The sequence below is a fragment of the Euphorbia lathyris genome, chromosome 1 (genome assembly GCF_963576675.1).
Source record: "Euphorbia lathyris chromosome 1, ddEupLath1.1, whole genome shotgun sequence".
Lineage (NCBI taxonomy): Eukaryota > Viridiplantae > Streptophyta > Magnoliopsida > Malpighiales > Euphorbiaceae > Euphorbia > Euphorbia lathyris.
In genome coordinates this window covers 54,233,326-54,253,113 of record NC_088910.1, presented here as the reverse complement: position 1 = coordinate 54,253,113, position 19,788 = coordinate 54,233,326, and the positions used below count along the sequence as shown (strand labels likewise).

General features: G+C 34.5%; 1 protein-coding gene across 3 annotated transcripts; it reads left to right on the top strand.

Annotated features, from left to right (window-relative positions):
• Positions 1 to 4,268: 4,268 nt before the first annotated feature.
• On the top strand, positions 4,269 to 18,128 carry LOC136233464 (uncharacterized). 3 transcript variants are annotated; one of them, XM_066023148.1, is made up of 10 exons: positions 4,269 to 4,457; positions 5,010 to 5,318; positions 5,401 to 5,599; positions 5,717 to 6,516; positions 6,618 to 6,699; positions 6,838 to 6,904; positions 15,426 to 15,611; positions 15,726 to 15,786; positions 16,097 to 17,388; positions 17,571 to 18,128. In XM_066023148.1, the coding sequence occupies exons 4-10, from the start codon at positions 6,126 to 6,128 to the stop codon at positions 17,598 to 17,600; spliced, it is 2,109 nt and encodes a 702-aa protein (XP_065879220.1). In that variant the 5' UTR covers positions 4,269 to 4,457; positions 5,010 to 5,318; positions 5,401 to 5,599; positions 5,717 to 6,125; the 3' UTR covers positions 17,601 to 18,128. The 3 variants fall into 3 exon arrangements, with proteins under 3 accessions (XP_065879220.1, XP_065879212.1, XP_065879207.1); XM_066023140.1 differs by having other exon boundaries at positions 5,041 to 5,318; positions 5,401 to 6,516; XM_066023135.1 differs by having other exon boundaries at positions 5,401 to 6,516.
• Positions 18,129 to 19,788: the final 1,660 nt, after the last annotated feature.

Genomic DNA, 19,788 nt, shown 5'->3' with positions numbered 1-19,788 from the left:
CATTGACCAGTCATTTTTACCTACTGTACACCAAAGTGGGAGGTCACCTATAAGTTCGTACATATTAATGAGACAAATTGAAAGTTGTAAATTGAACAACTTACAATTCAACTTACAATTTTGCTAGAGATAACTCATATTCGTATCCTTCTTGTGAAAAGATTCTTCTTATTGATGAGAGGGAGCCAAAGATTGGGAAAAATTGTTTGAAAGTGATTGGAAGTGACCGAAATTGGGTAAGCAATTTCTGAAATTTACTGAAAGTCATTGAAATTGGGTCAACTATCGTGTTAAAATGACTAATGTGGGTAAAAAAAAGGAAACATTGTGTGAAAGTCACTTAATATATATTATCTAATATTAAAAGTTAGAGAAACTAGAGAAATTAAAAGTTAGAGAAATTATACTTGATCAAATGAATTTCGTGTTTGTTTCTCACATTTTTATATTATTTGATAAATAAGCAATTTTCAAATTGTTTTTTTCTCTAATTTTCACTTGTTGGTTTCCCATTCTTACATATTGCTTGACCCTCAAATTTATGCAAGTCCTCTGATTTTTAATTTTGCGGTGGTACAAAGGCAGGGAAAAAATAGACTTAAATGTCTAAGAGTAAGAGTCTAAGAGACCATTTTCCAAAGGTTGTTTCGCTTTTTCTACTCCTCATTTTTTTTTTGCTTATATAGCTAAATTGAGAGTCGCTATTTTCGCAATTGAACTTGCTTGGGAGAAAAATTGGTATCGGCTTTGGATTGAGTCAGACTCAATGTACGTAGTTAATCTGCTTAGACATCGTTCCATGGATGTTCCTTGGAGTATTCGACAAGAGTGGTTGCATTGTCTCAGCATTTGCTCTTGGATGAACATTCTCTTTTCACACATCTTTAGGTAAGGAAATAGTCATGCTTTTTGCCACATGTTTATCAATGATGACATTTGTAGTATTTCACACTTGCATTTTTCTTGACTTTTCCTATATTTTCTCCTCCCAATTCTTTTTGTTTGTTCTCCTCCATCTTCTCTTGTTTAAACACTCACTTTTTTTTATTAATATATTACGGGTTTGTCAGTTCTTGGACCATGGGTGCTCACCCCGCCCAAGTTCTGTCTCGTCTCAATTTTTTTATAAAAAAAGAGTCTAAGAGACCCTCAAATCATATCCCACCGATCCAATCATCATGTGTTCTTTTTCCTATTTTCTCTTCAACCAATCAGACAGTTGAGAAAATCCCAAATAAAAAGCGAAAAGGTAGGAGATTTCTTGTAATCGTCTGTTTGGTTGAGTAGAAATTACAAGGAAGCAAAATAAATTGAAAAAATAAAACACATCTTTCTTAACTGAATTTTTACATAGGTCTGTACTTGTGTAAGATCTCAAATAATGTAATAAAAATAAGGGTTAAGGTGCAAAAATACCCTAACGTCTAAAATGATGCAATTTTACCCCTAACGTTGGAAGCCAATAGCAATTTTACCCCTAACGTTAATAAATTGGGTCAATTTGAGAAATAAGTCATCAAACTGTCTTCTCGGTCATGAATATTGTCATATACACTTCACACGTGCGTCATTTTATCAGTAACAACTCACAAACATATGTTGGCATGTGAAAAAAAAAACATAAAAAAATAAAAAATATACTGTTTTTTATACGAATTAAACAAAAAAAATTAAAAAATTTACCGAATTTATAAATATTAATCTCCAATTCTATTATTAAATTATAAAAAACATGAAATCTTTTTTTTTAAAACGAATTGATATGCAATTGGTGCAGAATAAGGAACAAAAATATCTATGTTTTATAACAGTGCCTGAAATTGATCCAATTTATCAACGTTAGGGGTAAAATTGCTCTTGGCTTCCAACGTTAGGGGTAAAATTGCACCATTTTAAACGTTAGGGGGTAAAATTGCTCCTGACCCAAAACGTTAGGGGTATTTTTACACCTTAACCCTAAAAATAATGATGGAAAGTGAAATTTAACATTTATGGTTCTAAGGGTGTGATGAGGTAACAACACATAGGAAGAATGGTATGTTTGCCTATACAATGTAGCTGGGCTGGCGGAGGTTTTAGAGAAGGAAGGGAGAAGACAGGTTCAAGATTATATTTTGACAAAAATGAAATAATTTGTTTTAATTGCTGACAAATTAAATTAAATGACAGATGTTTTAATTTTATTGGTCATGGCATACTGCATTAGATTTAGATGTGGTACACCTGACACATAATATAATTTCTCTTAATACCAAACTCCGAGAATCGAGACTCATGGTGAGTATACCATTTTTGATAATGCGGAGATAATTAGAAGCAACTTTGGTTTCCATAAGAAAGATGAAAACATCATGTTTAGTAGAAGCGAGTTCTACTAATTCACGAAACTATGTATGAGGAGCTCAGCCCAAAACAGTTCCAACATAAAAGATTCATAATGTCAGGCTGCCCCGACCTTCGGGGTCCAGGAGTACGCGGGCCGGTTTACGACTGGGCTCATAAACCTGAGAACTTTCCTCTTTATTCTTACTGATGGGCTCAAAATTAACATGAGACGATGATAGCGGTTAATTGAAAGGAAGATGCAGTTATTTTGAACAAGGAAACAAATCTTGCATAACTGCAAGAGACCGGGTAAATTTCATCAATGGTGTACAACGTTTGTCTCATTTCACACTTTGGTGTACAACCTTCAATTTGTCTCACTAATATATACGAACTTATAGGTGACCTCCCACTTTAGTGTACAGCCGGTAAAAATGACCGGTCAACGCACCACCTCATCATCTTTTATTTTATTTATTTATAAAACAGACCCACATAATATAATTACAAAAATACCCTTCTTCTTAAATAAGAAACACCATCTTTCCATCATTCCTTCTCCCTCTTTTTCTTCTCCAAATCATTTCTCTCTCTCTAACTCCTCTCTCTTTCTCTAACTCCTCTCTTTCTCTTCAATCATTTCTTCAAATAATCCTTTTATTACGACAACAGCCAAAATTATGGAGTTCTAAAGAACCAAATTCGGCGAAGTTGCCCCTCTGAAGACACTAAGACCATATGCAATACAATTGCATTTAGACAATGTCTAAATCATACCCAGATGTACATTTACTTGGTTTCGTTTCCTATTGGATACCTCTGAAAATCAATATAGCTTTATTCACTTTCGCGGTGACGCGCTCGTCAATAAAGCGTTCCAGGAAATGCTATCCCGGGATCGACTCATTTGAGAAAACCAAAGTCTGGCATTTCATGTTCCCATACTTGCCATACATGTCAATAAGGGAATTACCAAAAATAATACTGGAATTGAAATGAACAGTTTGAATTTGAAAAAATTGTTTTGTATTGGAGTCAAAAATTAATTAATGGCAAAAATAAATATCTATACAGGCTCCTAAATGTTTCATTAATCTCAAATTAATAGTATTAAAAGCCTAGAGTGTGTATAAATGTGCAAATAATACTTTCAGTTTCTGTCATAAGATTGGTTTATATGTTTAGCCAACTCTTTCTTTGATTTTGAGATCGTAGAGAAGCATAGTCTAGTACCCCTCCATATATGCAAGTTTTCCAGTAAGTTTTAATTTTCGTCATTTCTACTGCTTATTCAGTAATCAACTGGATTAGTTCTCTTGCTTTTAGATATTAGCTAATTAGCTTTATATTTAACAGTTGGAGTTTCTGATCTTGCAATTTCAAAGACTTAAAAAAATGGAGTTTCTGATTGGATACGAAAGTAAATATGAAGGGCCTGGAAGATGCACGAGTTAATCTGGAGATAAGAGGACTGACGCGGATAGATCTTTTGCTCTTTTGGCGTAGACATAAAAGGGGAATGAGGAAGAAAGATTAAATGAATAGAAATAAAATAGAGAGAGAGAGGGGGGAGTTAGAGAGAGAAAGGAGAAAGGAGGAAGAAGAGGGTAAAGAAGTAATTTTATTCTAAATGGTCAATTTTTCACTTTTTGACCGGTCAAACTGTTGATGTGGCACGTTGACCGGTCATTTTAACCGGCCATACACCAAAGTTGGAGGTTATTTATAAGTTCGTACATATTAGTGAGACAAATTTAAGATTGTACGCCAAAGTGTGAAATGGGGCAAACGTTGTACACCACTAATGAAATTTACCCCAAGAGACCCCCAAAAAAAAAAAAAAAAAAACACAACTGTCAAGTGGTTTCTATCTTAAGTCACCATCGGCTTTGTTTATTTATTTTTTTTACTTTTCAAAACTGGGTCTTACCAAGATGCTCGACGACGTCGGATAGATAACAGAAGAACTCAACCAAAAATGGGGCGTTTAGCAGCGGCTCTGAACTAAATCTACTCCCATTTATCATAACCTCCTCATCTCCGACTTCCTCTACCTCTGCCTCTGCACTTCCATTTTCTCATTTTCTACTCCTATATTCCCACGTTGCTTCAGGTTTCCCCTTCCTTTTCAGGTCTGCTCTTCCCACGACCCTTCCTCAATTTCTACTTCTATTATTCTCTCCACTTGCTTCAATTTTCTCTTTCTCTTTTCCTTTTATTTCATGTCTATGTTCTTTCTTTTTCAAGAAAGTAAAAATAAAATATAGCTTTTCTGATCTGTTTCTACTTTTTTTTTTGTGGTTACTGTTCCGTTGACATAATTGAATTGATTAGGTTTCTCAACGTCGTAGTGCCCTAGAATTATATGGGACAAGATGTTTAATCATTTTTATAATGGTAATTTGCTTAATTAGTGATTTTCCGCGTTTGAATTGAGTTGTAATCGTATTGAATCTAATAATGTGTTTGTATTGGTTCATTTATTTCACGTTATGTTCTGCATTATTGGTTTAGATTAGAGCATCATATTTGCCCCAATACGTTAGATAACAATTAGCCTTTGATACGATAAACCAATGCTTTCAGCTTTTAACGCTTTATTAAAACACTCGAAAGTACTGTTTTTTTGTTTTTTTGGAGGGGAAGTATATGATACCTGTTCCTGTTTCTGCTCTTACTTCTAGGTGCATGAATCAGGTTTTTGGATAATTGCAGGTCACTAGCCAGATGAGGCTCAAAAAGAGGTAAAAAAAATTGTACATCTTAAAACTTTTTTGGAAGATGACACAAATGCGTTTTTGAAAGACTAAAGGGACTTTCTTGAGTGTGAGGCTGAGGCATTTGGTAGATGCAACACTAGTATAAGGAATCTAAAGTATTAGGAAACAGAATTACAGTTTTCATGTAAAGTTAATCGCTATATCAAGGAGGGATGGCAACGTGTAATGCAGTGAAGATATCATGTGAGGATGAGAAGGACAAAAAAAATTCAAGTAAGCTGCATTCTCCTTTGGATAACGGTAATTTTGTAAAAAATGATACTAACAATGAATCTTGCTTAATGACATTGGACAGAGATGTGGTTGTTGATCCTTCAATCAACAATAGTTTAGAATCTTATATACAGATTCTCAATGTAATCTGGAAGCTTAGGGATGAATCAATTGGAACAAATTCATGCCATGATACTTAGTTGAGATTAATGCAAACACAGATTCCAAATTTGCTGCACATCCGTTTTCTCTTGCAGATTTGGAAATGAACCAGCATAATGGTGAGGCTGCTCTTAGCTTGGTTGAAAAGGAACATACTAAGTAAAAGAAAAAGAGGAGAAAGAGAAATAAGAAGAATACCTCCATGATCAATGATAATGCTCATCATTCTCATGCAGGTTTGGATGTTGTAGTGATAGAGAGAAATGGTTTGCTATCTGAAAAGCGAAGTGATTCTTCAAGAAGTCCAAGTAGCACGATAAACAAACACAATCCTAGTGATCCTGCTTCTGCTTTTGTTTTGGATAAGAGGGAAAGTGTTCAGATAAAGGGAGAGGAAAAGAATAAAAACTTAATACCGCTGTGATTACTGATAAACTTCATATTCCTGTTGCTGAGTTAGACAGGTCAGAGGAGGAAAATCCTTTAATTTATGTAAAAGAAAGTTATTCTCCAAGCACTCAAAGTAGTAATCAAGGGGCTGCTTGTATTTTGGTTCTAAAGGAAAATACTAAAACTAACGGTATTGAGGGAAAATTGAGATCACATTGTAGAAAAAGAAGGAAGTACACTGCCTCTGAAGAAGATATGAAACCTACAACTGTAGCTGGGCAAGCATCTTCAAATTCAGATGAAGTGCATCCAACTAATGAAGTAAAAAGAGTTCAAGCTGGCGAGGTTGCTGCTTCAGTCAATGTTGTGGGAAATATTCTGGGGGAGGAAACTTCTTCTGACTGTTTAAATGTTGACTTTGCACCTCGAGAAAGTAAGGATATAATTGGAATAAAGAAAAGCACCAGTTTAAATGTTTCTATTGAGAAGTATAATTTTCAGCAAGAAGCACATCCTTTAGTAGAAGCTCCTGTTGGATACGTTGATAAAAAGCTTCTTATCCTTGATGTGAATGGACTTCTAGCTGATATTGTTCCACAGTTTCAGTGTGCACGTAAGGCTGACATTGTAATATCCAGGAAATCAGGTATACAATTGAAATATAAGTTCTCTTCCTTGTTAAGTTAATTCATATTCATGTTCTTTTTAATTTAACCTTACTTTTTTTTGTGGCTTTTTTTTTTTCAGTTTTTAAAAGGCCCTTTTGCGACGATTTTCTACAGTTTTGCTTCAAGAAATTTAATGTTGGAGTTTGGTCCTCAAGAATCAAGTAATGCTCTACCTAGAAGTGATCATATTATTTATCCTGTTTCTTAATTATAAAATAAGTTTGTGTTATACCTTTCTCTACACATTGTCTTTATTAATGATCCTATAGTAGAGTAACTATATGCAAACAAAATTGCAGGAGAAATGTGGACCAAGTAGTTGATTTTCTCATGGAAGATTCTCGACATAAGTTGCTCTTTTGCTGGGTGAGTATGCTTTGTTACTTATAAGGAAAAGTACTCTGTTCCATTCAATTGGGTCTGCATCTGTACCTAGAAACCAAATATTACTAAAACTTATATAATATATCCTCTGAATGATAAAGTGTAAAATTAAAGTAAATCTTTTAATATTAAAAAACATATTTATGTACTTAATTGTATGTTTAGTGCTGCTCCTGCAAACAAAGGAACAAGTAAGGCAAATGTATGCATGCTTAAATATGATCTGGTTAGGTTCAGACTGCTGTTCAAATTGAGTGGTAACATCATACTGGTGGTTTATGAAGGATAATATTAGAACATTGGTTAAAATGGGTACTGTTTGCTTATGAAGGATAGCATTAGAACATTGTTTACTGCTGCATAAAGCTTGTGAACGTTCCTCCTACAGAAATTTTAGTTTTCCTAGTTCTCGCCTAAAGGATTTCGAATTATTTGCTGAAGCAGCAATTGTGAATTAGTTGCTTATGATATTTTTTTTTCTTTCTCTTCAGAAGAGCCATTGTGACTTAGGAAACGTGAAATCTCAGTCTTACATTTTAATTGCTGGTTTATTTATAGCTTTAAAGTATCATCATTGACAAGGTATCTATGCCTTTGATCTTTTCTCATATTAGCCAAGTCCATTGACAAGCTATATATCCCTTCTTTGTCTGATTTTTTTCTCATATTAACCAAGTCCACTTCTTCCTTATGATATCTTTTTTCATGGGCATTTGAAGGGATTTGCTTTCAAAAACTGTACAAGAATAAGATTTTTAACGCCATGAGATGAGGCTATCTACCAAGACTTTGGAGGTGAACTTACATAAATTCTGCCCTTTTTGGTGGCAGTTTATGGAACATTTTAATAATAGTCAGTCAGATTGTTAGAAATGCCTAAAATGTTGCTACTGCTAGTTATTAGATGGAAAAAAGCATCTTGAGGCCCCTGATCTTTCAATTTTTTTTATCTATGAAGTCCCTAATCTTTTATTTAGACACATTAAGCCCTTGATCATTTACTTTTGCTTATAATAGGCCCTCCACTAACAGAATCATAACAGAGAATTTAACTTTACCCTGGAGAAGTTAACTTTGCTCTTCTTCTTCTTTGGAGATTTTGCCATGATCCGGTCTGGAGGCCTGGCAGGATAGTTCTCTGCGGGAAGCTTTCGATCGGATCCTGTGTTCCACCTTCTAAACCAGCTCGCCAAATTAAATTCCCAACTGGTTCGTTTCCTTACTTATGGTTTTCTCTTAATTATTCACTTGGACTCTTTTGTTTCATAGGGTATCAAAAATCAGTTATTGCAATTGTCCAAGCTTTGAATTTTTTTGTAGTTTAGTTAGAGTATCCAAGCTCAAATTCTGACTCTTTTCAAAGAAACTACAGTAGCTAGCCCTGCTATCCTTGCCCCAATTATCACCACATCCTCCATCTCTCTTTTAGCTTTCTCTTTGATTAATTATTATTTTTCTTCATATATATGATATTATTTTGAAGATGCCAAATTTTGATCAATTTGGGAAAGACGAAGTGAAGTTTGCAGTAGTTTTAATTGAATTTAGACTTTTCTAATTTTTTTCTGTTTTTGCAACTGTCCAAGCTGATTCGTATACACATGAACACAAGTCTTGAATTTATAATAAAGCGTATTCTTTATCAAACTGAAAAAAGCTAAGAGTTCCTGGTTTTTTCCTCTCCCTGATCTTAGTGAGAAAGAAGAGGAAGGACAAGGAAGAGGGGCATAGATGGTTTAGAGAAGAAGAGATTGCATGTTTAGGGAGAAGGAAGAAGTGGGAACTTTAATCAATTTTTTCTCTTTTATGCCACATGTCAATTTATGAGTGGATGAAATATATCTCTGTTATGACTCTGTTAGTGGAGGGCGTAATATAACCAAAATTAAATGATCAAGGGCTCAACGTGTCTGAATAAAAGATGAGGGGCTTAATAGGCCAAAAATTGAAGATCAGGTGCCTAAGGATGACTTTTGCCTAGTTGTTGCTATAATTTAGGATTGTGCATTAGTGTCAACATCTGACTAATTTGTTGGTAGTTCAGTTATTTTCTTTTGTGGTTAGGTCTTTGTAGAACTTTGTTTCTTTAGAGTGAAATTAATATAATGAAATCAATAAAGATTTACAGTTACAGTTTATATTCACTCTGTTCTTTTTTTCATTCTTTGTTCTTTCCTAGAACTTCCCAAGTGCTTCCCTAGAACTTCCTTAGATCTTCTTCCTATTGTGTTGTGTTTGTTGAGTATCCTTCATTAAAAACTCCAACAATTGGTATCAGAGCTATCTTCTTGAGGGACTTGTGAGTATGTATCTTCCATTCTAAACACCAATCCATCTCTTACCATATTTAGTAAATGGATTAAGATACACCATTTACAGTAGTAGCATCACGTGTTTTTATGGTTAAAATTTTTAAGTTTGGGCAGTGAGAATGGAGGCCTATCTAGAAACTTGTGTTCTTTGGGAGGCTAAGGAATTTTCTCCATTGCCTAACAACCAAACACTTGCTTAAATGAGTTCTCACAAAGGGTAGAAGGGGTTAAATACATCCATGGCCCCTGGACTATAGCGTTGTTAGTATTATGGCCCCTGAACTTCATGTCATAATATAAATGTCCTAGAACTTTACATTATGCTAACATTGAAGTCCAAACCAAAGAAAATCCGTTAAAAATTGACAAAATGATGACCTGAAAATAGGTATGTGACCATAATTTATGCTGAGATTAAAAAAAAGAGTCAATGATGTGGTCAAACTTGTCTAGGTTATCATTTCGTTAATTTTCTTTGGTTTGGACTTTAATGTTAGTATAATGTAGAATTTAATGACTCTTACGTCACCAAATGAAGTTTAGGGGTCACAATGTTAGCAGCCTTATAGTTCAAGGGCCATAGATGTATTTTACCTAGGAAAGAAGCAAAGGAAGTCAAAGGCTAGAGCATGCTTGTTTGGGGCTAGGGGTGTTCAAAAACCGAACCGAACTGAAATAACCGACTGAACCGATGAATTTCGGTTTTTCCGGTTCGGTTTTCGGTCTATTAGGTTCAGTTTCGGTTTAAAATATTTAAAAATATCGGTAATATCGGTCGGTTCGGTTTTTATGAAAAAATAACCGAATTAACCGAAACCGACCGAAATAGAGATTAATTAGATTTATAATTTAGGTAGAGACTTTATATGACGTAGACTTTGCATTTTCCTCCGACCATCTAAAGAACACAACTATTTATAAATTTGTTTATCAATGTTAAGTCTAATACATTAATATTATTCTACTAAGAAAAATACATTAATACTGTTCAAACCTTGCACTAATACTGATCAAATCAATAATATTAGTGCAAATTATGGTTGTAATGTGAATTATGGTCGTAAAAGATTGGAATTCAACTATTTATATCTTTAAAATTTGAATCACTTTAACTATTTTTAAAATTTTAGATTAAACTAGATTAATTAAAACTTATAATATTAATTTATTTTTTTTATTTTAACTAGTTAGTATGTGTTAAAACCGAAAACCGAACCGAACCGACCGAAATAATCAGTTCGGTTCGGTTCACTAATATTATTCGGTTAGGTTCGGTTCTCATTTTAGGTGTTATTCGGTTTTCGGTTATTTCGGTTCGGTTTTCAGACCGAACCGACTGATGAACACCCCTATTTGGGGCTATATCACTAACTACCTTCACTAGGATAATGACCCTTAAATCAATTAGGACATCCGGGATTTTCAGGTAACGAGAGAATCAAAGTATGGAGGCGCCATTGATAAAGGATTTTGAGATGCAAAGTATGGAGGAGCCAGAGATAATTAAGGAGTACTCTGACAGACTTTTGAGCATCATCAACATAGTAAGATTGCTCAGTAAAGAATTTCCTAATTCTAGAATTGTTCAGAAAATTCTGAAAGATTTGAGGCTACAATATCCTCCTTAGAGAATTCTAAAGATTTATCAAGTAGTACCTTTCCAGAATTATTGAATTCATTGCACGCACAAGCACAAAGAAGGCTTACAAGGAAGGATGGATTTGTAGAAGGAGCTTTGCAAGATAATCTCAAAATTAATCAAAATCACAAAGGAAAATGAAGAATTACCCTCCTTAGGTCATCCTCTATTTAAATGTTGGAGAAACTCAAAATAAAGATTGCAACCAGATGTAAAAATTGCAACCAGGTTGGACATCATGAGATGATTTGCAAAAGCAACTCTCAATAAATAAATGAGGCCCAAGTTGCAGATCAATTAGAGGAAGAAGAACTATTCGTTGCAACCTAATTTGCTAGTAAAGCTCAAGTGAAAGTTGGCTCATTGATAGTGGTTGCACAAACATATGACCTTTGACCAAAAGCTTTTCAAGGAGCAGATCATAAGTATCAAAAGTCCATTGACAATAGTAAGTACATCGATGTCAATAGGAAAGGGAACCATAGCCATTAAAGCGCTGTAAAGGTACAAATTTAATTGCAGATGTACTATTTATGCGTGATATTAAGCAATACTTGCTGAGTGTAGCACCTTTGCTTGGGAAAGGCTACAAGCTATGAAGCACCGATATGGGTACGCATACGGATACGGATACGGCAAATGGCATTTCTAAAAAATATGAGATACGGGTACGGCGGGGTTACGGAAAATTTTATATATAATTAATAATATATATTTATAATGAAAAATTTAAAAGATACATAAATATATAAACCACAAATCACATTCATAAAGTCATTATAAAATCACAAATAACATCTATAATATTAACTAATAAGTCATATAATCCTTATATTTTAAAAGTTTTTTAATTTGTTAATGGGTGGTGGGTTGATATTATTTTATTTGATTTGTTATATAATCCTTATATTTTTTAAGTTTTTTTAAAAAACCCCTGCAATTTTTAACTAATTAATTATGAAAAGTATCTCCGAAGTATCCCTGGCGTATCCCCTAATTAAAAAATAAAAAGAAAAAAAGTGGATACTTCCTAGCCGTATCCCGTACGCATCCCGACGTAACGCGTACGTTGACCTCTTAGAAGTATCGGTGCTTCATAGGCTACAAGGTGATCTTTGAAGATCGATAATGCCTTGTCAAAGATGCTAGTGATCAAGAGATTTTCAAAATCAAGATGAGAGACAAAAACTTGTTGCATCCAATGGAAGAAGAGCTAGAAACTTATCCGACTGTTGTGATTATCTTCAGATTTCACACAAGAGTTTATGTCCAATGAATGAAAGTTCAACACTTCCGAATGTGCAAAGGAAGGAAAATTTGAATATTTCTACACTGGCAGATGTTGCTGTCTTTATTATTGGTTTTCTTCAGTGTTTTTTTTTTCTATTTCCACTGAGTTCAGGTGGCTTGAGCATCAAAATATCTTCGTGTTGGCTTTGATGTCAAATTTAAGTACAAACTGTTGACAATATAGGAATATGAGCTCTAAATGAGGTGTATTTATTCCTTGATTAGTTTCTTTCCTATTTAGTTTTCCTATATAGTTGTCTTACCTTATATAGGATTCGGTAATTATGTAAATATAGTTGAAAGGTTAACGGAAAGTTCATTCAGCCTAATTCTTTTCTACTTGGTATTAGAGCAAGGTTTAACGTGGCCGCATAACCTTTTATTCTTCCCTATCAATGGGAAGAACTTTGTACCAGCCATCTATAGTCTTGAATATGATGAATGGGAGGCTAAGAACCCATTAGTCGAGTCATGGATCATTAATTCAATGAGCGACAATCTGATTTCACACTTTGTATAGTGTTTAACAACTAAGGAAGTGGGCGATGCATATTTGGATGTGTTTGAGTCTTCTCAAGTTTATGAATTGATGAAGAGATCTTTCCAATTGAACCAAAACGATAAATCTATTGATTATTACAATGAACTGAACTCGATCTTCATGGAACTCGACTACAAAAGGCGTTGATGATAGAGTATACATCTTTCTTTCAGGACTCGATCACAACCTAGACTAGGTCAGTAGCATAATATTGGCTACTTCTCCTTTGACGAGTGTTGAAGAAGCTTATTCTATGGTTCATCGTGAAGTACAAAGACAACTTACGATGGGAGCAGAAATCTGTTTTGAATATCTAACTTCGTGTCATATCATCATCCATCTCAAGCAAATCTAACCTTTGCTCTCTAGTTATCCTCGGTTTCAGTCCCTAATCATTTTCATGAAGCCTTAGCAAACCCAAAATGGAAGGCAGCAATGGAAGAAGAAATGACAGCTCTTCAGGAAAATGCTACTTGGGAGATGACTAACTTAACTCCAGGAAATAGATCGTGGGATGTAAGTGGCTATTTACAGTGAAATTCAGGTTAGATGGAACAATACAGAGGTACACGGCCAGATTAGTTGTGAAAGGTTATACATAAATCTGGATCGTCCACTATTTGATCTAGAAGAAGGCAAGATATGTAGGCCGAGGAAGGCATTGTATGAGCTAAAACAATCACTTAGAGCATGGTTTGGGAGATTAAGTTATGCACCATGGAACCAATTAAACTGATATTCATATTAATAATTGAGACCCCGCACGTGAATGCCCATTCGGCTTAAAGTGTGTACAACACATGCTCATCTTACCATGTGTTCAAATTAAATCAACAAATGGAGTTGTCGGGATTCGAACCCTTGATCACTTGGTCTAAGAGGCTCTAATATCATGTCATGGAACCAATTGAACTAAAAGTTTAAGCTGATAGTTAAGACTCAATTCATATTAATATCTGACATTAGTGCCATGAAGAATTATGGCTTCAAATAAGCTCCGGGGATCATACTTTGTTTTATAGAAGAAACCATGAGAATATAACCTTACTTCTTGTCAATGTTGATGACATGATTGTTACAGCTAATAATGACAATGAAATTGAGAAGCTTCAGAACTACTTGGCTAAGGAGTTCAACATGAAGGATCTAGGAGCTCTAAAATACTTCTTAGGCATAGACGTATCTCTGTCAAAGCAAGGAATTTTCCTCTCTCAAGATAGATACTCCTATTGAAGTAATCATGGGTTGTTTATCTATCCAGATCAAGTTCCAACCAACAGAGAAAGGTACTAGAGAATTGTGGGAAAATTGATTTATTTGACTCACACTAGAACTTGTTTGACATATGCAGTTTATACATAATGAGTGATTGTCATGTGAATGCAGTAAATCGCATTTTAACCTATCTCAAGTCTTCTCCAGAAAAAAGGTGTTATGCTCATTAAGAATGGACATCTTGACATTGTGGGATATACAAATTCTGATTTTGCTGGAGACAACGGACAGAAAATCTACTTCTGGCTGCTTATCATTTGTGGGAGCTAACTTGGTAACTTAGAGAAGCAAGAAACAAAATGTTGTAGCATTGTCAAGTGCTGAAGCTGAGTATCGTGCAATGCATCATGGGACAACCGAGCTCACTTGGTTGAAACTTCTCTTAAGAGAACTTGGGTATGGGCCGAAGAAGCCTATGGTTTTGTGCTGCGACAATATGGCAGCCATTGAGATTGCAAATAATCCAATTCAGCATACAGAACTAAGATGTAGAACTTGATAGGAACTACATTAAGACAATTTGGATTATGGTGCAATTGAACTTCTATACTGGAAGAGTTCAGACCAGCTAGCAGATATAATGACATATTGACTCACGCCGTCTCAAATAGTCAATTCTATGAATCGTTATCCAAGTTGGGCATGTGTAATGTCTATGCACCAATTTGAGGGGGAGTGGTGACAATATAGGAATATGAGCTGTAAATGAGGTGTAATTGTTCCTTGATTAGAATTTTTCCTATTTAGTTTTCTTGTATAGCTGTTAGGATTCAGTAATTGTATAAATATACTTGAAAGGTTAATGAAAAATTCATTCTGCCTAATTCTTTTCTACTCAAACTCTATAAGTATGTGCCATGGGTAATTTCATTAAAGCTATTTCTGAGTGAGAAATTTAAAGCAAGGAGTGTTGAATTATGTTGCTCTATGTTTTCTACAGTTGCTGATATTTTTTTTTATCAAGGCTTTCTCTTAAGCTAAATTTGAAGTTTTAAAGGCTAGTTAGGAGTTTGCAACATCTTAGGCAAGGAGTATTAAAAATGCCTAAAATGTTGCTGCTGCTAGTTATTAGATGCGTTTATCATGATGCACTAATTTGAACGTGCTGCACAATTTTTGTTGTTGCTATAATTAAGCATTGTGCATCAACTTGTTACTGTGTTACTGATGTGCTGCTACCCTTTTAGTAGTTCAGTTATTTTCTTTTGTATTCAAGTTTCTGTAGGACTTTTTAGAGTGAAATCAATGTAAGGTTTGCAGTTCATATTCACTCCATTCTTTGTTCTTTCCTGGAACTCCTTATATTCATCCTATTGTGCTTTGTTTTTCTAGTTTCGTTTTTAGAAACTCCAACACAGATGCCTCTAGACGATATCGTCTCTCAACTATCAAATTGCTGTAGTTAGATTGTGTGCATCTTTTGTAATATGGTCATACTCTATGCAGGATCAATTCCACTGTACTGATACAGGATTTACAACTGTCGAAAATAGTAGCAAGCCCCTGGTCTTGAAGGAACTGAAAAAATTATGGGACAAACTTGAGCGTGGTCTTCCATGGAATAGGGGAGATTATAATGAATCTAACACGTTACTGTTAGATGATTCACCCTACAAGGCTTTGCGCAATCCAGTATGTACCATAAATCGTCTCCTCCATATCTTTTTGTAACTTCTTTTGGGACGTATTTATCAATATATTTTGATACCATTATTTGTTTTCTTGAATGTGATCTTCATTGTTTAGGCAAATACTGCTATATTTCCCTATTCGTACTCATACAAGGATGCTGGAGATTCTTCACTAGGTAAGATAACTCTACTCTGATTGTAGATTCAGGCTGTCCATTTTTTGCAACTTGTGTGTGTGCGTCTGACCCAGCATAATGTTGACTCTTAAAAGTGTGCTGATTGATATTGCTTTGAATAAATTCTATTATGCATGTCATCTGGGTCACATAGAGGTAGGGAGTTGGGGCTATCTTGTCCTTATTTCTTTGTTCTGTTTTATTTATGTCCAAATTGTCCTACTCGTCTATTTGTTTATGGTGCAAAAAGAGGTACAGAACTTCTTAATTAATCATATCAATGTTCGTCTTGCTTTCATGCTCTGAGCAGGACCTGGAGGCGACCTTCGTGTATATCTTGAAAAACTAGCTGAGGCTCAAAATGTTCAAGAATTTGTTGCCCATAATCCATTTGGGCAGCAAGCCATTACAGAATCAAACCCTAATTGGGGTTTCTATCAGAGGATTTTAGGAGATGAGTCCCATGAGAAAATTGCAAGTAGTTCTGATCCTTCTTACGGCGGGAATTTGGGGTTTGCTTTGGACAATGTGCAATATGGTCCTCTACCTGCCTCCTCATTACAAGAATCACCTGCAACCAAAATGCAGTCTTTTTCTGTTGATAATGTACCTTCAGGAGAGATTCTGGAGTCTTCTCAGATTCATCCATACTTGCAGCAGCGGCAGTTTCCCCATGATTTGCATCATTCTGTGCACAGTAGTGTCCATGGCGTGCCTAGGAAAATCAGTGCTTCATCTAGATATCCTGCAGATATTCACGACAGAAATCAGCCATCACATCTTCCTCATTATGGAGCAACAAGAAGGTCAACTCACTTTAATCCATATGCATCTACTTTTGAGAAGCCTCTCAGATCCAGATTCAGTTCTACTGTCTTTAAGTCTGAAAAAGGTCTAACTTACAGTAAAAAGCATGATTACCCTTCAAGTTTGAGCCATTCAGTCGATGAAAAAGGTGTTGGATCAAGGCAAAGAATTTCTTCATCATTTTCTGCCAGTGGAGTAGGAAGAGTTCTTCCTAGGCAAGGTGACGATCAATATGATCCACTCTTTGACAGCATTGAGCCATCAAACTCATATGAGAAATCCAATTATGTTCAGATATGTGAACCTCCTGGCAGTTCTGATACTGTACTGAGGCTCAAAGAGTCAAACCTACCATTGGATGTGGAAGAGAACAATAAGAAAGACTTTGGTGGCATTGCTCTTGCTACATCTCGTGATAATGAGGAATTTGGTGAGACAGCAGATGCAGAAGTTGGTGATGTTAAAAACGGGAGCCAGAGTAACCCTGATGCTTTAGCGAACACAAGTATGGGTGAGATGGAGATTGACCAGATCAAGTCCCCCGGCAAGAGCAAGAAGTGCGAAGAATCCAGATCAATGAAGCTTTTCAAGGTTTTCCTTACTGATTTTGTAAAGGAAGTTCTAAATCCATCATGGAGACGGGGGAAGATTAGTAAGGAAGCATATAAGACTGTGGTGAGGAAAACTGTCGATAAGGTGTCAGGATCAATGAAGAGCCACCAAGTACCTAAGTCTGAGGCGAAGATAAATCAATACATAGACTCATCGCAACGAAAATTAACAAAACTTGTGAGGGTAAATCTTCTTCTCAATTTCTTTTTTTTTTCTTGTTTGGTTGTTCTGATGGATAATCTATTTGATATTATAATAAAGAATATTATATTACAAGTACAAAAGGATTTCATTAAGTGTCACATTTTCCTGAATGCTTAATTTATGCTAATTTTGATTCAGAGTGGTAATTTAATTTGTTGCAGTGGTATGTGGATAAGTATGCCAAAGATTAAAAGTTGACCTTTACACGTATAGACTCCTGCAACTTCAAAAATTGGTTGATTTGATTGCATACTGCTGAGCCTTGAGGATAGATGGAGAGTTTCCGATGGCCTTTTTAGATTGCCAAATTGCAGATTATCTCCAGGAAGAGATGATTTCAATTGCAGATTATCTCCCAAACTCAGCAAGAGTCTTGAGGGAGCTCCAAAACGTACATGTAATGTGCTTACATTCTTAATCCGAAATTTGATTTTGCTTGTTGTTGCTTTGGTAGCTCTGTAACCTCTTTGTAAATTGCCTAATTTTGGTAGTGACAATGGAATAGATATTTGATTTATTATAGCCATTGACTACATTGTCATTTTAGGTAAAGGTTATCCCAAATGGGGATGGGAAGAAGTATTAGAGCTTGATACAATACAAGGAGGAAAATATTTAAATATATGGCATGAGTTAGATGTGATAATATACAATAATATCTTATGAAGTATCAAATGGATGGATGATTTTCTATTACAATCACATGGATGATTTTCTCTTGGCTGATGAACATTGAGGTGCCGTTTGGTTCACGGAATAGAATATAATGGAATGGAATAGAATAGTTATTCCTTAGCAATATAATATGAGAGAATATAATAGTTATTCCTTAGAAATATCTATTATATTTTGTGTTTTCATATTTTTCGCATTTTTTGCTTTCTTTAACGTTTTCCTCGTTTTTTCCATTTATCACGTTTTTTTAGGATATAAATTATGGATTTGCCAAAAATTATAGAATTTGAGAAATATGTTAGAGGTTAGTTTTGGAAACGAAGGATAATATTGGTTAGGAATAGCTATTCCTAGGTTGAATCAAGGAATCCCTATTCCTTTATTTAAGGAATACATATTCCATGGAATAGCTATTCCACACAAAAAGTTGAACCAAATGTTGGAATAGAAATTCATCTAGAATAGCTATTCTATTCCCTCCTTATTTCCATGAACCAAACGAGCCTTGGGGTTGCTTGAGCTTTGGCAGAAACAGCTTTCGACATGCAAATGTGTTGCTTGAACTAGGGACAGATTGAGTTATACAATGTTATGTCAGGATATTTCTCTTCTATTTTTTACTATTTACAACCCCTTTCACATGTTTCTACTTCTGTTATTTATATGTTTTTAAACAAAATCAATTTTATCTCTATCTAATGGAAAATTTAAATGTGGTAGTATGATTGTCATATCGGAGTTTTCAATCAAGTTTGTCGATAAACTGAACCAGTTTCGTACAGTTTTTGTTGGTTTTTTTGTAAGATTATTAGTAACATAATAAATATTTTAGACATTTTGATAATTTTTTGTGCGGTTAACTTATATGTGGACTTAGTTATTAACATTTTAATATATATTGTAATTGTGTTAGTAATACATTAAATATGTTAGATATAATTAATGTTTAGAAGACTTAATCAAACTATTCTTTTCAAATTTTTGGTAATTTAAGAATAAAATTAATTTTTATCAGGAACTTTAAATTTGCACCATTTCATATATTATGCCAAAAAAATTTCAAAACCGTTAAGATTCAAATTTGGTCCTCATTTCAAGATAGTTGTATAAATTACAATGGAAGTTAACTTCCATGATTAAATTGAGCGTTCAAACTGATCAATTTAAAAATTGATAATATAAAATATTTTGTAATAAAGAGATGCGCCAATAAAAAAACAAGTTAAACGAAAAAACTATCGAGGCCATTTGTCAATGGTCAACATGTTGTCAAAGAAAATGCCTACGCATGAATTATGGAAAGTTGCAAGATTTTATGATTGAAAAAAGGTTGGGAAAAAATGGTTCATAATAAGAAAGCTTATCAACATGAATGAAATAAGGAGGGTACCACTTTTCCTGAATATATAAATGAATTAATTTTGCAACGTTATTAATCAATTGTCTTATATGAAAATTATACTTAGAGACAAGGTCCAATTCTTATTTTACATAGTATTTTTACTAGAAAGTTGGTGATATTAAGAATATAAACTTGTTATATGGTACTTATGAGAGATATGAACCAGTATCCGGAGAAGAGAACATGTGACGCCACCATAGGAAAAATGAACAATACGACTCTGTATTAGAGACATCGATTCGAGAAGTCTTAGAAGACCCAGTCAATGATCCATCTGTTATAGCAATCACGTCTGATCTCGC

Bases quoted from the DNA above. Each gene is read 5' to 3' on its own strand.
- LOC136233464 (XM_066023140.1), top strand. From the start codon at position 6,126: ATGAAACCTACAACTGTAGCTGGGCAAGCATCTTCAAATTCAGATGAA. The intron at 6,700-6,837 runs GTAATGCTCTAC...ACAAAATTGCAG, and splicing joins GTTTGGTCCTCAAGAATCAA to GAGAAATGTGGACCAAGTAG. The intron at 15,612-15,725 runs GTATGTACCATA...TTCATTGTTTAG, and splicing joins ACAAGGCTTTGCGCAATCCA to GCAAATACTGCTATATTTCC.